Source organism: Ammospiza caudacuta, chromosome 1 (genome assembly GCF_027887145.1).
Source record: "Ammospiza caudacuta isolate bAmmCau1 chromosome 1, bAmmCau1.pri, whole genome shotgun sequence".
In the NCBI taxonomy this organism is placed as follows: Eukaryota; Metazoa; Chordata; class Aves; order Passeriformes; family Passerellidae; genus Ammospiza; species Ammospiza caudacuta.
The window spans coordinates 60,394,545-60,411,241 of NC_080593.1; the positions used below are offsets into that span (position 1 = coordinate 60,394,545).

The 16,697-nt window shown below is 40.5% G+C and overlaps 2 protein-coding genes across 5 annotated transcripts in view; one reads left to right on the forward strand and one right to left on the reverse strand.

Moving 5' to 3' along the window:
- The window catches only part of RECK (reversion inducing cysteine rich protein with kazal motifs), a 51,010-nt gene extending 45,065 nt beyond the window's left edge, over window positions 1-5,945 (forward strand). The window contains exons 18-21 of one of the 4 annotated variants that reach the window (XR_009275874.1): window positions 936-1,206; window positions 2,455-2,973; window positions 3,673-3,828; window positions 4,769-4,821. Coding sequence is in view for 2 of the 4 variants with exons in the window: in XM_058822652.1 (XP_058678635.1) it covers window positions 936-1,206; window positions 2,455-2,528; window positions 3,673-3,828; window positions 4,769-4,987 (720 nt within the window). In the remaining 2 variants the exon portion in view is untranslated. Of the gene's footprint in view, window positions 1-935; window positions 1,207-2,454; window positions 2,974-3,672; window positions 3,829-4,768 lie in introns of all 4 variants that reach the window. The other 3 variants (XM_058822652.1, XM_058822707.1, XR_009275882.1) reach the window with 3 other exon arrangements.
- Window positions 5,946-9,131: 3,186 nt separating this feature from the next.
- The window catches only part of ADNP2 (ADNP homeobox 2), a 29,107-nt gene continuing 21,541 nt past the window's right edge, over window positions 9,132-16,697 (reverse strand). The window contains exon 6 of the mRNA XM_058807049.1: window positions 9,132-9,351. Within this exon, the coding sequence (XP_058663032.1) occupies window positions 9,296-9,351 (56 nt within the window). The 3' untranslated portion in view covers window positions 9,132-9,295. The remainder of the gene's footprint in view (window positions 9,352-16,697) is intronic.

Genomic DNA, 16,697 nt, shown 5'->3' on the forward strand with positions numbered 1-16,697 from the left:
AAAACTTATTTTTAACTAGTATAAAAATAATGTCACAGTCTTCAGAATTTTGTCAAGTGTTTCTCTGCTTTAGTTAACAGTTGTCTCAAAACCAATCAAAAGCTCTACTTATGCTTTCTTGGGGGTAATACTCTTGATATAAATATCTTCCTATATATATTGTTAAAGCTTGCACGCTAAGGTGTGTTTGCAGTAATCAGTGCAGTTCCTTGGTCACTTAAATGCTTCTTACCAATTTTAACTCGTTGAAATATAAAATAATGCCCAGTCATACAAAGTCTTTAGCTTTTTGTGTGATTGTGCCCCATGTTTACCAAGTTCTTTGCTCAGGATCTATTTACATACTAGGCAGTCTGTAATAATTTCCTAGTTAGTCTGCATTGGATTAGTCTTCATATTAATGCTTGAGAAGGATTAAAATTAGGTTTAGGTTTTGCATCCCACCGCTCTCTACAGTGGTGTTAGACAAGATGGTTCTGTCACCTTACAATAACATATACACAGATATAAGTAATATAGGTAAATAAGTGATATATAAAAATATACAAGAATGTGTTAGAAACACATGTGCATGCCCACTAAATTTTAAGCACACAAAGCCACACTAAGATGAATTAATAAATTACTAATGAGTTGTTTAATTATTAGTAGAATAATTTAAGTTATAGTGAAATTATAATTATTTGAATTTATTTCATAGGTTAATTTAAATATGGTCATTTTATTTAAATATTGCACAGAACAAAAGTTTTTAGTTTCTAAATATGTTTTATTGTGCATTTCTCAGACTCTGTCACCTTCTTGAAGTACTTACCTTTTCATTTATGGCCCATTCATAAACTGGCAGGTTACTTCCTATGGATTTCCTACCTTTGCAAAGGTTTGACATTATTAGCAGTGAGTTCCCATTAATTTTGCCTTTCCCGGTGTTGAAGCGCCTCGGCAGTTGGTGCGGCGGGGCCGAGCTGTGGCTGCAGGCCTGCCGTGTGTTCCAGCCCTTCTGCAGGTCGCCGGAGCCCGTGTGCGGGCACAACGGGGACACGTACGGCAGCGTCTGCGCCGCCTTCGCCGACCGCGTGGCCGTGGACTACCCGGGGCACTGCCAGGCCGTGGGCGCGCTCTCCAACCGCGGCTCCCACTCGGAGTGCGCCTTCGTCAGCTGTCCCCAGCTCTCTGCCGCCGCCTGCAAACCCGTCCTGGCGCCAGGTGGGCCGCTCACCGCAGACAGGGCACAGTTCTCCAGGGCCATGCTTGGAATAAAACGGGCTTTGACGTGTTGTATGAACGTAAGCATAAAGCGATGGCTCTGCTTAGGGCTAGAACCAGCCAGTATCAGGACTCAGATAAGTAAACCTGAATTGGAAAGGCCTTGGCTTTAGGGGGATGCTCCTTCGGTCTCTTAGAGACTGGCAGCTGGGATGAGTGTGGGAGAAACGAATGAGTTCTGTGATATCCAGGGTAGGATGCTTCTAGGAATCTGGTGAGTAATTTTTTGGAAGTGGCAGCACAGATAGCACATTGGAATGCTGAGCTGTCATCAGCATCGGGTTCCCAGAAGGGCAAAGATGGTATTTAGTTAGTTAGGAGACAGAGTAAAATACCATATGTATTCACAGTACTGTGGAAGACAGCAGGAGTAGGTTTGCAGTGTGCTGGTTTGAACCAATTTTTTATTGTTTCCACAAGTGCTTCCTTTATGAAGCAATAACTAATCACAGGTAATTCACAGAGCAAGAAAAGCTCTGTTCTTAAAATGAAAGTTTCATTTATTTTCCTCCTTTCTTGCCCCCTTTGAAAAAGGTCTTTGTGCTTTATAGTCACATTTAGTACTGTAAATGTCACTCTGTGAATGTGAATTACATAGAAGTTGGTGAGTGGATTTAATATGCAGCCATGGATAGAGAGTTGAAATATTATTCCTTTGGTTTCTGACATGATGAGGAAAACCAGTAGGAGAAATATAACATCTGTTAGAAAAGCACTTTTCCTCCCTTGTTATCTAAAGGTTTTACTCTCCAACATGGTGTAAGTGCAGAAATTAATGCTTGCAATGTGCATAAAGCTTCTGTCATGTCCTAGCTATATCAGCTCTTGAAATCCTTCAATTCTGTAGGTGATATGCATGCATCCATACCAAATCTTATGGTACACACAGTGCCTCCAGTTTTTACCTTACAATAATGAAGGATCTTAAAAGGAGTGAAAGTTCATCGTGTTGCTTCATGCTGATAGTAGTAAAAGTGTGTGGAAAGGGGACAGATTTTGCATTATAAATGTTTTCAGTATTAAAATAATATTAGAAATGTGCAATTCTGCTATCAAATTGAAACACTTACTTTGTTTTGATAATTTTGCTATTTTCATGCTTCGTTAATATTCAAATTTTGACTCTTGCTTACTTAAAAGTGAAAAGACTACTTGTTTTTATTACTGAGATTTCTTTAATTCACATAGGAGCCTGCTGTCCACTATGTGCTGGAATGCTGAGAATCTTATATGACAAAGACAAGCTGGATAATTTTGCAAGGGTAAACAGTTCAATCATGCCTAATGTTAAATGGTATATGAAAAGTCAAGTTACAGTGCACTTCCTCCGGAAAGGTTAACATGTTATAAAAACCATTATTTTTTAGTTGTTATTTGTGATGGGGTTTTTTTCCTTGTACTGCTTATACTTTCCTTTATTTCTTTATCTGAGTCATAAATTGAATTACAATGCAAAGCAAAACAGAATTAGAGTAGACACAAACAAGCAGACTCAGGTTTGCAGTTTGTAATACTGCAGTTTGCAGTTTTTGACTTGTAATAATGCAGACAAATTATATGGAAACAGCATCTATGACTCTGCTGCTTTCCTGTCAGAGATTTTGTGTTTGTAGGTGCTGTGTATGTGTGTTGACCAATTTTGCTGAATAACCGTGTCTGTTGGGTCATGAAGCATCCTGGAGTGGTGTCCAGTTGTCATCTCTAATGGTACGAGGGACACAGTGGCTACTGCAGCTCCTCAGTTCATACATTACAGCATGTGACCGTGAATTTTTAGTTTCTGATAGAAGCCTTTTTTAGTTGAAGAAATGTATTGGTCTTACTCAAGTAGTTGGTGATAACTACACTCACCTACTAAGCACCCTAATACCTGGATTGTAATGTCTGCCTCTTTTAGTTCAGACAGCTGGTTCATGTGAGAAAAAACTGCTTCGAATACTACAGAGTTCTATAAATCTAGGGCTGCTCTGCCTCTTGTTTTCCAGTGTGGGAGCACAAACCACTGTAACAGATAACCAGTTACATTATTTTGAGGTATGTGATGCACAGACACACAAACCATGAAGATGGACAACACATATCAAAATCACACAATATAAGAAGTAAATCATTTCCCTCTTTCTTTCTTTCCTTCACTTTTTTCTTTTTTTGTTTTTATTTTTAATTCTTTTACATTTTTGGAGGGGTTGGTTTTCAGGTTTTTTTAGAATCAGTGAATCATTTCTTAGAATGATGTTTTAGAAGCATTGAATCCTTTAGGTCTTTTGCTAGCATTTAGAGTAGAGTTTGGAACGGAGTAGTTTAATGGCTGAAACACATTTTCTGGCATGACATAATGTTATAAAACTGAGGAGGAGAATTTTCCATAATATCACTTCATCCACAGAGTTCTTTGTTTTCCTCCAGGTAACAAATAAAAAGCCAATAACGGTACTTGACATACTTGAAAAAATCCGCCTGCATGTGTCAGTGCCACAGTGTGATGTGTTTGGATACTTAAGCATAGAATCTGAAATTGTGATTCTCATCATTCCTGTGGATCAGAACCCCAAACCATTGCAGGTAGATGATGTTGTTATTTTATTTACCCAGCAATTATTTCCTTCACTTTTGTACATGTAGGATGGTGCTTGTTTCTCAGGCAGATATGTTGTGTGTAATTTGATTGCTCATGCCCTGTTATGTCCAACTCAGCTCCAACTTCTGTCGCCTTCTCTAGCAGAAATAGCCCAAAATGTTTCCATGACTTAGGAAATAAAGTCTTGCCAGCCTGGTCAGCTCTCACTCCATCTGCAGCAGGTGCTGTCAGATGCCTGGGGGAAGGAGAACTCCAAAATCAGAGGCCACCACTGCTTACCTCATTGGTGGCACCCATTGCTGAGCTAGACGCTCCTCAACTTTCAAAGCTTTGGACCTCCAGATATTAAGTTTCTCAAGTTTAAACTTCACCAGAGGCAGCTTCCAATGCTTTTAAAGAGACTTATTAAACTAAATTCCTTTCTAGGGTGCAGTAGAAAATGAAGTGGAAAAAATTAATTTCCTAACAGAAATTCATTAATATCATCATGTCAGTGGGGGAGTGGAAACCTGTGGTTTCCCAGGTTCTGTTACTTCCATTCTTTTCTCCCTTTCCCATAAACGAAATCAGTTATCTCTCATTTGGAAGGAAAATCCCAGGAAGGAGAAAATCTGGGTTTTTCCACCATTGCAGACTTCAAGGACGTAAGTTGGTCAATAAGGAAGGAAGTCCTCAGTTTTAGAGGCACTTTCTTTAGTGATAATTCACTGTGGGCTTTTTTGCATCAACATTCAAAACATATCAACCCACACTAACTCGTATCTAGCTTCCTTCCTTTTCTACTGCTCAGGGCTTGATGAGACCTCTGATCTGTTTTCCAAGTACTCCCCAGAGTTATGTAAATCTTATGTGCTGATGGGAATATTTTTGCATAGGCATTTTACATGGTAAAAAGAGAAATAATAACTTTTTTTTCCCCTCTAGATTGAAGCCTGCAATAAAGAGGCAGAAAAGATCGAGTCTCTGATCAATTCGGACAGCCCAACATTAGCGTCACACGTGCCACTGTCAGCTCTAATTGCATCTCAAGTACAAGTTTCATTTAGCATTTCTTCTGCTTCTGCTCAAGTGGTGCCTGCTCTGCACTCCCTGTTCATAAGTCTTCTATTCACCTTGGCATCAGCACTGAGATACTGCTTGTAACTGCTTGGGAAATATGCACCAGCACTGGGACATTTGTATTGTGAAGGACTTTTGGAGTTGTTGATCACTGAACGAGAAAAGAAAAAACGTGCAAGATTTGATGGACTTAACATTTTTCAATGAAGGACTAAAAGTATTTGAATCATGTGAAAAGATTATTCTCTTACTCATAACTAGTCAGATGACTGTTTCAGCACAATTAGATTGTTTTCCATGGATCTTGGAAACAACATAAATATGCCCTGGAAGGTTCTGACATTATGGATTTATGATTTTGAGGAGAAGGGATATTATAGGGTTTTTTCAGCCATTAACTAAACAGTGTTTTGAGTTTACTGAAGAATGCTAACTTTATATTATTCAGATGCATATCAGTGACAAAGAAAGCATGCACCTATTTTAAACATCATTTTTGGAAGAAACAGATTGCTGCTACTTAATTACCCTACCAAAAATTTAAGAGTTTATTCTCATGTAAATATGCTTTCATATTTTATTATGAAGAAAGCTAACTAGGCCTGGGCCTATTTCAGTATACATCTTTCCTTGGACTAGTGAGGACTTGCAGGACTTTGGGCTCACTGCTTGTAAAATGACAATCAAGCTCTATGCTAGTACCTGACTTCAGTGAAGAGATGTGTTCTTTTTATAGTTTTGTACATTTCAGAATCTCATATTGGATGCAAAATATAAAGAATCCCAGTATCTATATTTAAGTGCCATTTAAAATATTGCAGTATTTGCATGTTATCTAATGAAATTTATACTTTAAATGTTTATACAAACAGTACGTTTTATTATTTACTGTATTTTATGCACCTGACTTTACTCTACATGAAGTATTTTATATCAGTATTATGATAGCCAAGTTTTGAAGTATATACAGAAAAACTTATTTTTGCCAAAATGCTGAACTTTGAAAGAAAGCACTGAAAACTTTTTTGAACATATATGTTGTAGCATGTTTGTAGCAATTATTTTCTGCTAAATCTTTTAAATGCAAAAGCATTAAAGCTTTTTATTTTAATAAACACTTGTGTCTTGTGTCCTTGTGTAGAATGCACGTAATTTTATGGATTCAGCAAGACTGCACAGATTTCCTTTTCTCTCTCAAAATAAGCACTTAAAACTAACTGCACTTACATACATGCATGACTCACACAGAAAATGTTCCCAAATAGATGTCAAGAGGGTCTCAAGGATGAACGTGTTCTTGCCAAATACCTTGAGGAAGACTCATGCAAATAATCATCCAAGTCTTGAAACAAAAAACTTGAGTATGTTGATAATCCATCTGTTTCTGAAATTTGTTATGTGTATTCCTTAGACTTGGACAGAGAAATAGAATGGATGCATTTTTGAAAAGCTTTTTGAACTGAAATGGCTCAGATGATAGCCCCAGAAACTTCAAACAATTCAGATTGTTTGTTTTTTTCCAAATCATTAGCAAATATCTCTTCAATATGTAGTTTCTTAGCTTGACTAGCATTTAGCTGAAGCAAATCTGATGCCTACTAAAAAGTAATTATAAATGTCTTAAGAGAAAAAATTATATATACACACATATACATGTGAGTTTATATATATATGCATGCACCACACTGGAAAACTTAGTAAAGAGCTTTAAAAGCGCACTCTTGGTGGAATAGTATATACAGTAACTTTTATACACCTGTGAAGATTTTCTTTTATGAGAAATTATAACAAAAAAGTTGCCTTAATTGTGCGATGAATCTAGGAGAAGCAGAATTTAAGCCCAGAGATTGTGATTCTTTAATTTATGTCAGTGTCCATTGCTTGCTAGAAAAGAGTGAAGCTTTTGAGAAGTTAAATATGTACAGAACCAATGAGGTTTCACAGAATCCTAAATTCAGAAGCAGAAGTCCAGCATTCAGACTGTACAAGGTTTATCTTCTTTTTTCTGGATGAACAAAAGCACTTAAGTATTTCCTAGGTTTTCTCAAGACCTTTGACTACCTCAAAAGAATGAAGAAATTGTTTACTTGTGGGTTTTGAATTCAGTTGAAGTGGGATAAAAAATAGAAGAAACCAAGTCCAGTCTTAATTGCAACCCAGGAAATTTGAACCTGAGAAGGACAAATCTGGTGCAGGTTTCAGAGGAGTTTTCCATAAAGGTGCTAACAATCTTTGTCACCATCTGTGTGGAAATCTGGGTTCACTTAAAAGGAATGGAGACAGCACAAGGGCACTTCAAAGCAGCACAAGCCTGTTTGTTGCTTTTATAACAGAACCCAGATGAAACATTTACAAAACATTATTTGCTTCTCTGCTGAAAACCAGCAATGGCAATAACTGGCTCCAGAGAGATGTCACTGTCCTCTCTCAGTTTGCTTAGTTTGGTTCTTCCCAGCAGGGTGGTACAGAGGTGCCACTTCATACAGCCCCAGGGACAAACACCACAGCAAGTAAAAGCAAGAGACTTCTGGCTGAGTTCTGAGTCCAGCAGGAGCTGGCATCTGAATTTTGGAGGTGAGGAACAGTCACTTCTGAGCAGGCACAAAATCACACCTGAAACTGCAGTGTCACTTTGTCACTCCACAGCCCTGCTCCTCTCCCTTGCTCTGCTTTTGTGGTGCTTTACCCACTGTCATCGCTTGGAGATTTGCACGTGTGTCTCTCAGTTCAAAGGCTGTTATTTATACACCTCTACTGAGTTCATGACACTTCTCCAGCTCTTCCTTTTACACATAACAAAGGACATTTCAAAACTTTTCCCCACCATCTCTAGTCCTAGGAAGCTCTGGGAGCGTTTACATGAGCAAATACAAATACATGAATGCTCTGTGAGACTGCAGCCTAAGTGTTTCATATTTGAAGTCTAGACTGTAAGGTAACCCTATAGTCAAGTGAATCCCAAAAAGTAACAGTTAGGGGGGAAAAAAGATGTCTCTGCCAGGGTTGTGCAAGACCTGACTGCAACCTTCTGCAAGTTCTTTGAAGTGGTGCTTGCCTACAGTGAGACAGTGGCTCCAGCTGTTCCCTGTGGAGCAGTAATGAAGGTGACAACTGCAGGTAACTCTGTCACCTCCTAAGAGTGGCTGCACCTACCACGGCTAAGGCACCCTGCCTCCCATAGAGGCACTCAGTCACTGCTTGTTCCGTGCTCTCTCCCAGTCTTCTCTGGGCTGCAGTCTTCTGCTGAGCCCACTGCGTAGGCCAAAGAGTATCTTAGTGCATAAACAAACAAAATCTCTGTGAGAAAAATGTTTCCAAGCCCTAGCAGGTTGGTTTGTCTCAAGTTATCACAACAACAGTCAAAAGGATATGCTGCTGTACATCAGCTTTTGTTAATTAACACCATGAAACTGCATGTTTCAGTTATATTTGAAGCTACAGTTGTATACAAATTCAATGCTACCAACATTTGCATTATGGTAGGCAAATTGTGTACAACCAATATTGAAAGCAAACTTGCTTACTCTGAAAACTGGGGAAACATCAATTAATTTAATTTCATTTCTTAATTTAATGGACTTTGTACATGCATTTCTTAATGGAAAAAAAATGGGAGCATTTCATCTCAATATAAGACTTTTTTTACAGTGATAATAACAAATCCCTGGAATAAACTCCCCAGGGACATGGTGGAGTCCCTTCAACTGGAAGTTTTCAAGATATAACTAGACATGGTACTAAATGAACCAAAATGTTTGACCAGATGATCTTCTAAGGCAACAGTAAAATATCTAAGTAAAAGTTCTTGTAAAAGGATTTTTTTTTTGCCTTTCAGTTCCTAGGACATAAAGGAAAATAAAAAATAAAGGACAGCCTTCCCTGAAGATGCAATAGTTCCTGAGATAGTGCAGTAATCCTACCATTACTTAGATAAAGAAAGGTTATTAACCTTAAATTTTTCATTATATTATCATATATATGAAAATAATTCTGATTATATGTGTATATATATAACATATCTGTGAACCTATAAGTGACTTTCAAACTTGTATTAACAGATTAGTAGTGTTAACAGAGTTAATTAGATCACAGTCCTTTCTTAAAACAGAATAAGTCTATTCTTCCCCCCAGAGTATTTTCTGATTTGCCTTCCTTAAAACTGGATTCTTCTTCATTTGGCCATGTCCAGTAAGGAGAGTAACCTGAGCCAAAGGGTGTTGATGGCTCTGTAATTCTGACACTCCTTCATAATTCCATAGCTTCTTGCTGTAAAGAGCCATCCCTGTGTTTTTGCAAATGCCTTCTCTGGTGCTTGGCAAGGTTTCTCACTTTGCTTCTTTGTGCTAAGTTCTCAGCATGAGCTGCAATATATACAAATGTCTTCAATCTGTTTTATTCAGTTCTGACTCCTCCTCTAAGCCAGCATTCTTCTGCAGCACTGAAGAGTCCTAGGGGGTTAAATGATTCAATCAGTGGGTTATGATATACAGCAGAACAGAAGTTCTTACCAGTGCTAATGTGGCACTGGTTGTGGTTTCAAATTAAAGCCTGCTCTTCAGCTTGGTGTTCTGCAATTCTGCACTGTTTGCTGACTGTAGAAGTGGATGGGTTGTTACTGCTGTTTGCTGTATAAATTTACTTTTTAGCCACATTTTAAGCTGCAGCAGCAGGAGCAACATTCAGTAAATATAAATAAAGATATAGTCAGATGCACATATATGCTTGTATACACACCAATATACACATATATATGCATATTTATATCACAGTGCTCTGTATCAGGGTCCATGCCAGCCTCTTCAGGAAGAGCACATTTGGCCATTGCAGAGAATTTAGCAATTTATTTTGGTAAAGAACCAAAATATGAGAGGTTAATACTTTTAAGTTTGAATTTCAAGTACAAATGCAGGCTCACACTGACTTATTGCCTAATTTATACACGATGTTGTCTGGCTATAGGCACACAAAAAGGCTAAAAAGATAACTTTGGATGGTTTGATTCTCAGGTGCATTCAGCTGCAGCAGTTCATTTTCCTCTGAGTTCCATCTGGTGTTTTCACTCTGGTCCCTGCTGCTCAGAGCAGTAAGAGCAGCTTCCAAGAACCAGTGGAATTGCTGGCACCAGTCAGGAGCAGCCCCCGACCGCTGCATCACGTTCAGGGCCTCTGGCATAACAAAGTTTAAATATTTGCAGCCATTACTTCCATGCAGCAACTGAGCTGCTGTCAGCAAGGCTGTGGCTGTGTTGTCATTAGCAGGTTGTGCACCTTGCTTCTTTAACAGGCTTCAAGTGGCAACGGAAACTCTGGAGCAGCCTCTTGTGGCTGCAGTACTTTCTGAAGTGCTGCTCATATCCATAATGCAGGATTTACTGCCTGCCTGCAACACAGCTTTAAGGCCTCACTCAAGGCCCAGATGAGTCAAAGGAGATGTGAGAAATGCAAATACACATTTCTAAAGTAGAAAAAATTAAATCTATCTTATTTTCCCTTCTGGCTTTAGGCTTCAACAGGAGAAACTGTACAGGCAGAAAGAGTCAAGAGAACGAAACCATGTAACAGAATGCTTATCATAGATACTTATCATTGCAGAAAAGAGACGGAAACTATTATTTCCATCCATACGTGATGCAGTAAGAATGTGCCATCACAAACAACCTCAGCACAGACTTCCCCTCCTGCTCTGGGAGCTGGCCCAGCCGGGCAGTGCTGGTCAGTGTCCACAGCTTAGGAACAGAGCAAGCGTTGCTGTGGCCTGCGGAGGGGAGCTGAGTTACCCATGCCCCAGGTCAGTCAGTTGTGATGGTAAAGCAGCTAACACAGTCCAGATTGTAACAACAGTGATACGTGGAACTGAGATGCATTTCATTATTCTGAGAAGGATTTTTTAGTCAAGTTTAAGCACACTCAAAAATATGCAAAGGCTTGATTACAATCCGGTAACAGCATCTGTTATGTTCATGTGGAGAAGTTTGTCTTGGCAACTGATTAAAAAACTCCAGAGGCAAACATGGGTGTGAGCAAGGGCCAGAGCCTCAGAAATACTCTTTGAACTTTTCACATCATTGCTGCTGCAATCAAGGGCATGTGCAGTACAGAAACACAGACTGTTAACCATTACTGTGGCCCTTCTTGCTCTGATGTGTGATGATCCATCACACCTGGTGTTCATTTTGTTACGTGCTCAGAAGCAGCACAATGACACTCAACAAGTAAATAAATAGCAAATACACACAATTATAAGCACATCACTGTTAACATCACTGCACCACACTCTGCAATAAAAAAAATTTCAGTCCTTGTCCTCAGTCCCAAGTTTCCCAAACTGAGTAGTTCACCCGAGTTTCCTGTGTACAGCAGTGCTGTCCATCAGCCATGAACTGTTCCAGGTGAAGATAAATGCATTGGCATTGTGAATGTAGCAACTGTGCCATCCTATGACGCTCTGATTTTTAACAGCAGAGAAGCTTCCTACCAGAACACAGAAGGAACATTTATTCACAGTAAATGGGCGTGCAGCTGCTGCTGATCTTTAATACATTTTTACTGCCCCCTGCAGCAGACTTTTAACTACTTTGTTAGCGGCAGATGCCTTTCCCAAGGCCTCGTTCATTATCTTGAAGTGTTAGGAAAGGCAGCCCCTGCTGGCAGGATAAGAGGCAGTGGACAAATGAGAAACCTCAAACTTCCCCTGAACATCACTTTTACTATGAGATTGGTTAAAACAGCACTGGGCACAGGTTGCCCAGAGAAGACAAAAGTATTTTCCACCCTTGAAGATAGTCAACACATGATGGGACACAGCCCTGGGCTCTAGGTGGCTCCGCTTCTTCCCACATCAGCAATGCTGCAATTCTGTAATAAAGCTCTGAGGAGCTGAAAAGCACCACCACACATGCTGTCTTGCTGGTCTCCTCACTTACCTTGCATTTTTAAAATGTGGTCATTTCCAGTGCTTGGATTTGAATTCCATGACATATTTTCTCTCTGCAAGTTAATTCTAGATCAACAGTTCCATTGCAGCATCACATAATAACAGAATGACAGAACACCAGGCTGGAATAAACCTCAGGCATCATCTGGTGCAATCTTACTTGGCAAAAGCACACTGTAATGATGGCCCAGTTCAGCTCAACCTTAAAAGTGTCCAGTATTGGGGATTGCACAACTTCCTTCCCTGGAGAAATTATTCAAATGCCTGTTTGTTCTCATTGGAAAAAAACCCAAAACTTCTTGCATCTACTCATAATAAATATGAAATAACTGTGAAATGTTTTCCTTTGCATCCAACCCACCTGCAGCCATCCCACAGCACTGGGCTACCCACCAGGCAGGTACTTGACACCCTTGAAAAAAACCAGCACTCACTGAGCAAGAGGGTTGAATTTGTCCAGTCCTTCCCAATCAGGATAAATGTGGTTACTAAACATCCAGCAGTCTCCTGGCTTGAATGATAGCTCTGTGCTTTGCTTGGCCAATCCAACCCACATTTAAGTGATAACAGTTCTGTTTCTGGAAAGAATCAAGTGAGTTGAAAATGCATTCCCTACATTACTACTTATTCTTGAAGAGTACATATCTTCTCTCATATATTACAGCTTTTTCTAGGTTGTGGAATGAAAGGTCTTGCCCAAAACATACAGGTTAACAAAAGACTCACAGCCATAACCCAAATGCTTCTTTGAATGTTTAACACTCAGGTTACTTGTCTGGAGTTTAGGACTAGTATTACAGTTTCAGATCTCTTTTTTGAAGTTTGCATTTAATTATGGCTCCAAAATGCAAATCTTTTAACACAGAAATCCTCTGCTCTTCAAAACATGTATGAATTTCACAGGTTCAAAATCACTGCTGTGATAGCTGCAGAAACGCACAAGATTTTTCATAGATTGTATTACTCTGATGATTTTTTTACAAGGCAGATCTAGTATGCACTAAGCAAGCTAGAAATGCCTCTGTGGGCAGGAAGTATATGAGGTGTTGGGCTCAGGTCTGTAATTGCTGACAGCAACACACCAAAGTTTCTGAGAAGGAATTCAACTTTCCTGAAATTCAATACAGAAAAAGCAAACTACAGAGTGGGAAACATTTGTTTTGACAGACTCAGGAGGACATCATGCTCTTGTGGTTTTAAAATAAACCTTCAACCCTAAGATTAAAAATCTAAACGCTGTGGTCAGGGTTGTGCTCCCCACAGAAATCCCATAGGTGGCATCACAGCACACGGGGAATTACATTTCAACTGCTTTTGGTTCAGATGGAATGCAGCCACCTTGGGATTTTTATTTCTCAATTGTTTTTGTTTAAAGCTAACACTTTCCTGCAACTTCAGTTCTATTTTCTGTGCCACTTCCATCTCAAGAAGAGCCAATCTGCACAGGCTTAAGTCTCTCTTGCTTTATGTAAATTTATTACCTCCTGCAGATGCCTACCATAACCTACTCAGGGCTGCTCCAAGAATATAGTTCTCAGTTGAGAAGCACATCTGACATCAAGGACATGGATGTATTAAATTGTTGGCATGGAAATGAGTCAAATCCACAACCATAATTTTTGTCGCCAGCAATCCAAAGAGTTCATATAACTGGGTACTTCAGGGATTAATCAGACACAGGCACAAACCCAGACACACTCTCAAGGCTTCAGTGCTTGTTAACAAAGAAGTGAGTATTTTGAAGATTTTTTTTTTTAAACCCTGATAGTTCAAAGAACTCTCATGCAGACCTGAAATTATAATAAGTTACAGTAAATTCAGCATTATTGTCTTAATTCAGAAGAGGAGGGAAAAGCAAGTGATTGCATTAATATCTGAACAACAATCAGTAGACGTCAGCACCATTTTAAATCTGGCATTGGGGGCCACCACAAGGGGAGGACCGGGAAAACCAGTGAGGAGTCCAGGACAAGAACTGTATCCTGCCCCAGTTCACCACATGTCCACCCTGTCCCCAGCAATGACCGTCAGGGCACAGTGCCCCGCTCTCCAATGAGACACACATTGGTTTGTCCATGTGTGACACCTGGGCACAACGTATATTAGCTCCTGTCAAAAAGGAAAAGGAGGTAAATTGAGGCAGGGGTGCCTCTGGGCTGAGCCTTGACTGGATGCCTGACACTGATGCTCTGCTTGTCCCTTGCAGCTGACTTACTATACAAAGCAGAATAAGAAAACAGCGTACTTTTATTTAGCAGTATGGATGAAAGGAGGAAAATCCAAACAAACAAACAAACAAACAAACAAACAAACAAAAATAAAGGAAAAACCAAGTAATTCCCTCTTGCAGGATTTATCACCCTTCTCAGGACTTCTCACCAACATAGTATTTCCAAGCACAACTTATCCCTCTGCCTTTGGCTGGGTCTGCTTATAGGGTTTGTGAATTCCTTTGTCTAAAGCGACCTGTTCAGATTTTTTGCCATCCTATATCCTTAAAAATTCACCCACAGAGAGGGAACAGGGAACTGGCCCCAACAGCTAAACATCTTCTAATAGTAATGTCACTGTATTTAAAGGTTGTAAGGCTTCAGATTTGCCAAAGAGTAATCCATGTTTCTCAGCAAGATACAAATACTCCAGCAAAAACACAAGCAGATCTAACAATGCTCAACCAAAGTAGTACAAAGCAAAAGTTTTATGCAAGTAACAAAACTGCCAGTTAATTTCTCCTCCACCTAATCCAAAAGTAGACAGAGAAGATACAAAAGTTGCAGATTTTTCAAGGTTTTTCAAGGTTTTTAAGGGTATTTCAAGGTTTTTGCCAAGATTTTTGGGTATTTCTATAGCAGTTGACCTCACTGCCCCAGAGGAACATGTGCCTCAGGCCAACAGAAACAGTAGGAAGCAGCCACTCAGAGAAAATACCTTTTTTTTTCCCTATTAATGTATCATTTTGCTAAGCTCTGTTTCCCCAAGTGCCTTGCATGATTAAGAGGTCTTTAATGCTGCTGTTGTTGTTCTGGTTCCCTCCTCCTGTCCAAAATGAAAGCATTCAGAATACTATGTGCATTTTTTTGAATATCTGTATTATTTTTAAAATATTATATTTTATAAATAGTTAACATTTTTCTTCTTAGTTGAACAATTTTTATTAGAAAGCCTCCAGTCCAAGCTTTCCAATTCATCTGTTAAAGAACAAAAACGGCGCCCGAAGAATCTAGTGGCAGAAGTGTCATTTGTGGGATGGACTTTGCTCTGTCCAAGCCTCCCAGGGCCTGCCAGCCCCAGCGCCTTTGGTGCAGCAGCACCAGTTTGGTCTCAGGCTCATAAGGGCCCTGGAGAGGTTCCCCCATCCCCACTCCCACAGTACCCCAGCATCCAGGGACCCCAGGTCCGCTTCAAACTCCTCACTCGTGCAGGGATGTGGTCAAAGCTGTGTTCAGCAAAACCCAGGCTTTACAAAGAAACTGCAGATTGGGAGGGACGGCCACTGCACTCACAGGGAGGTGTTTTGGGAATTCACCTACAGCAGCCTTCCTTGGTGCAGTGTTTAACAGGGAGCTGCTGCCTCTCAGCTTCCAAATGCCATTCCACGCCCTGACCCAGCAGGAGTGCCACCCTTGACGGCTGGGCTTGCGGTGTGCGCCCAGGACACACATTTTTGCAGAACTTGGCAGGTTCCTACAGAGACTGCCCAGCCCTGGACTATGCCGGTGGGTGGCAGCCCCTTTGTACCTGAAGCAGCCATCTCACAAACCTCCCCTCAGCTGAAGTTCAACCCAAAAATGTCTTCCTGCCCCAATCACACTTGATCCTTCTCAATGTCACAGCCCTGCACCCAGCTGGCTCTGCAGGATTCCACACTGAACGTGGTCACACGTCACCCTCCCCCTGTGCCAAGGCTACCTCTGGCCTTGAGCAGCAGTGGGCTGGGTGGATCTATGCTGGCTGACCTTCATCCATGTGCTCTATAAATCATGATGCTGTTGCAGGAAGTCCCAGCACCCAAGTTCTTCACATACAATACTGGTTCTTCTCTGCACCAGCGCTGTCTAGCAGCTTTTCCTCCATTAACAAGTTGGGTTAATACTTGCACTTTTCACAGCATTAATAAAATAGTAAGATCAGTCCAGACAGCTACCTTAAAATGAACTCATACTCCAAAATGCAGAGGATCAACAAAATGATCTGAGGGATGCAGCACCTCTTCTACAAGGCAAGGGTGAGAGAATTGTTCAGATTATAAGTTCAAATTGACACCGACTCTGGTAATACAATTAATCAGATCCTTCTCCAGAAATGCCCAAGCCTGATGGTTTTCAATGACACACACACTATCAGCTGTCCCATCCTTGGCTTACTTGGTGCAGCTCAATCCACGCCCCACCTGCTAGTCTCAGCCTTCAAGGATGACAGGAACTGCTCTCACTCCCTCTTCATGGACAAGCAGATAAAATGATACCTGCAAAGATTCTTAAGACTTCTACTCCCCCTCATTCTATTACAAGCTGCTCTGAAACAGGCTGCCAGGTAACACCATGATGAACAGCAGTTGATGTGGACTTTAAAGGGTGGGCACACGGCCCACATGCTCCCGGTTATCTGCGGAACAACACGCTCCTCAAGCACACCACAGACACCCCCTTGCACTCAGTGCCTTAAAACAGGCAAGTGCAGAGCAAAAAGAACAATGTCACACGTGTTTTGAGATCTGGTACCCAAGTAAGAAAAGAAATGGTCACAGCTGCAGGCTGCTTGTCAGATCTGAAGAGCCAGAATGAGATACTGAATGAGAAAGCAGGCCCTAAAGTGAGGTGTTAAATGCAGCACCACAAAGTCTTCCTTCATCCATGAAAAT